Source organism: Cebus imitator, unplaced genomic scaffold (genome assembly GCF_001604975.1).
Source record: "Cebus imitator isolate Cc_AM_T3 unplaced genomic scaffold, Cebus_imitator-1.0 Scaffold96, whole genome shotgun sequence".
Taxonomy (NCBI): domain Eukaryota; kingdom Metazoa; phylum Chordata; class Mammalia; order Primates; family Cebidae; genus Cebus; species Cebus imitator.
This window is the reverse complement of record NW_016107411.1, coordinates 3,509,451-3,510,924: the sequence shown is the minus strand read 5'-3', so window position 1 is coordinate 3,510,924 and position 1,474 is coordinate 3,509,451. Positions and strand designations below refer to the sequence as shown.

General features: G+C 48.8%; 1 protein-coding gene across 3 annotated transcripts in view; it reads right to left on the bottom strand.

Moving 5' to 3' along the window:
• MARS1 (methionyl-tRNA synthetase 1) overlaps positions 1–1,474 on the bottom strand; it is a 30,081-nt gene that overhangs the window by 7,212 nt on the left and 21,395 nt on the right. For all 3 annotated transcript variants that reach the window (XM_017536213.2, XM_017536214.2, XM_037741234.1), the window contains exon 12: positions 745–819. In XM_017536213.2, the coding sequence (XP_017391702.1) occupies positions 745–819 (75 nt within the window). The remainder of the gene's footprint in view (positions 1–744; positions 820–1,474) is intronic.

Genomic DNA, 1,474 nt, shown 5'->3' with positions numbered 1-1,474 from the left:
AAGAAAAGAAAAGAAAATTAGGCATGGGACTTGGGAGGCTGAGGTGGGAGGATTGCTTGGTCCCAGGAGGTCAAGGCTACAGTGAGCTATGATCATGCCACTGTACTCCAGCTTAGGTGACAGAGGCCCTATTTTTTTTTAAAAAAAAAAAAAAGAGAGAGAGAGACAAAGTACTTTTATATGCATATGACATTTCTGAATAGACACAAAGGAAAATGGGCAGTAGTAAATGCCTCTCGCAAGTGGATCTGGGGCTTTCACTTTGTGCCCTTTAATCTATTTTATCTCGACAATAGTATGTACAATTCTTAATGGAAATTTAAAACATTTAAGAGTAATCTGCTGCTGGGCGTGGTGGCTCACGCCTGTAATCCCAGCACTTTGGGAAGCCAAGGCGGGTGGATCACGAGGTCAGGAGTTCAAGACCAGCCTGACCAACAAGGTAAAACCACATCTCTACTAAAAATACAGAAAAATAAGCTGGGCATGGTGGCACGTGCCTGTAATCCCAGCTACTAAGGAAGCTGAGGCAGAAGAATCACTTGAACTCGGGAGGCGGAGGTTGCAGTGAGCCGAGATCACGCCACTGCATCAGTCTGGGTGACAGAGTGAGACTCCATCTCTTTTTTTTTTGAGACTGTCTCAAAAAAAAAAAAAGGGTAATCTGCTATCAGTATTTGTGGCTAAAAGGGAGGGGACAAAAGAGGCCTCCTGAAAACTAGGTTGAGAGAAGGGCTCACTTACCTTAGGCAGGTCCAGAAACAGGTGCTGGGACGACTTCACCACAGGGCACGATCGGCAGACTTTACACTGAGGCTTCTGCGAAGGGAAATTCCAGAGGATGGATCAGGCCTGCGGGCCAGGGGAGCGCAGGGGAGCGGTGCAGGCAAGGGGAAGAGCAGAGAGGGATGAGCAGCTCCTCAGTCTGCCTTCTAATTCAGCTCCATGCTCACATCCCAATAACTCTACTATGTGGCCTGCTCTAAACATGGAGACTCAAATCTCCTCAGTATAACTACATTTGTTCCTCAGAGTTTCAGATCCATGTCCCATCACACCAGAATAGAAAACGTGTTCTCTGGGCACAGGCTAGGTACAGAGCACTGTACTGTACTTGGCTGTGTGAGGGGAGGAAGGAGTGATTAAAGTGAAGACACAGCCCTGTCTTTGAGGAAGCTACAAGTGAGGGAGAGATGGCTTGTATAAGAAAGAAGTGTGGCCGAGGCCGGGCGCGGTGGCTCACACCTGTAATCCCAGCACTTTGGGAGGCCGAGGCAGGTGGACCACGAGGTCAGGAGATTGAGACCATCCTGGCTAACACGGTGAAACCCCATCTCTACTAAAACTACAAAAAAATTAGCTGGGTGTGGTGGCATGCACCGGTAGTCCCAGTTACTCAGGAGGCTGAAACAGGAGAATCGCTTGAACCCGGGAGGCGGAAGTTGCGGTGAGCTGAGATCATGCCACTGCACTG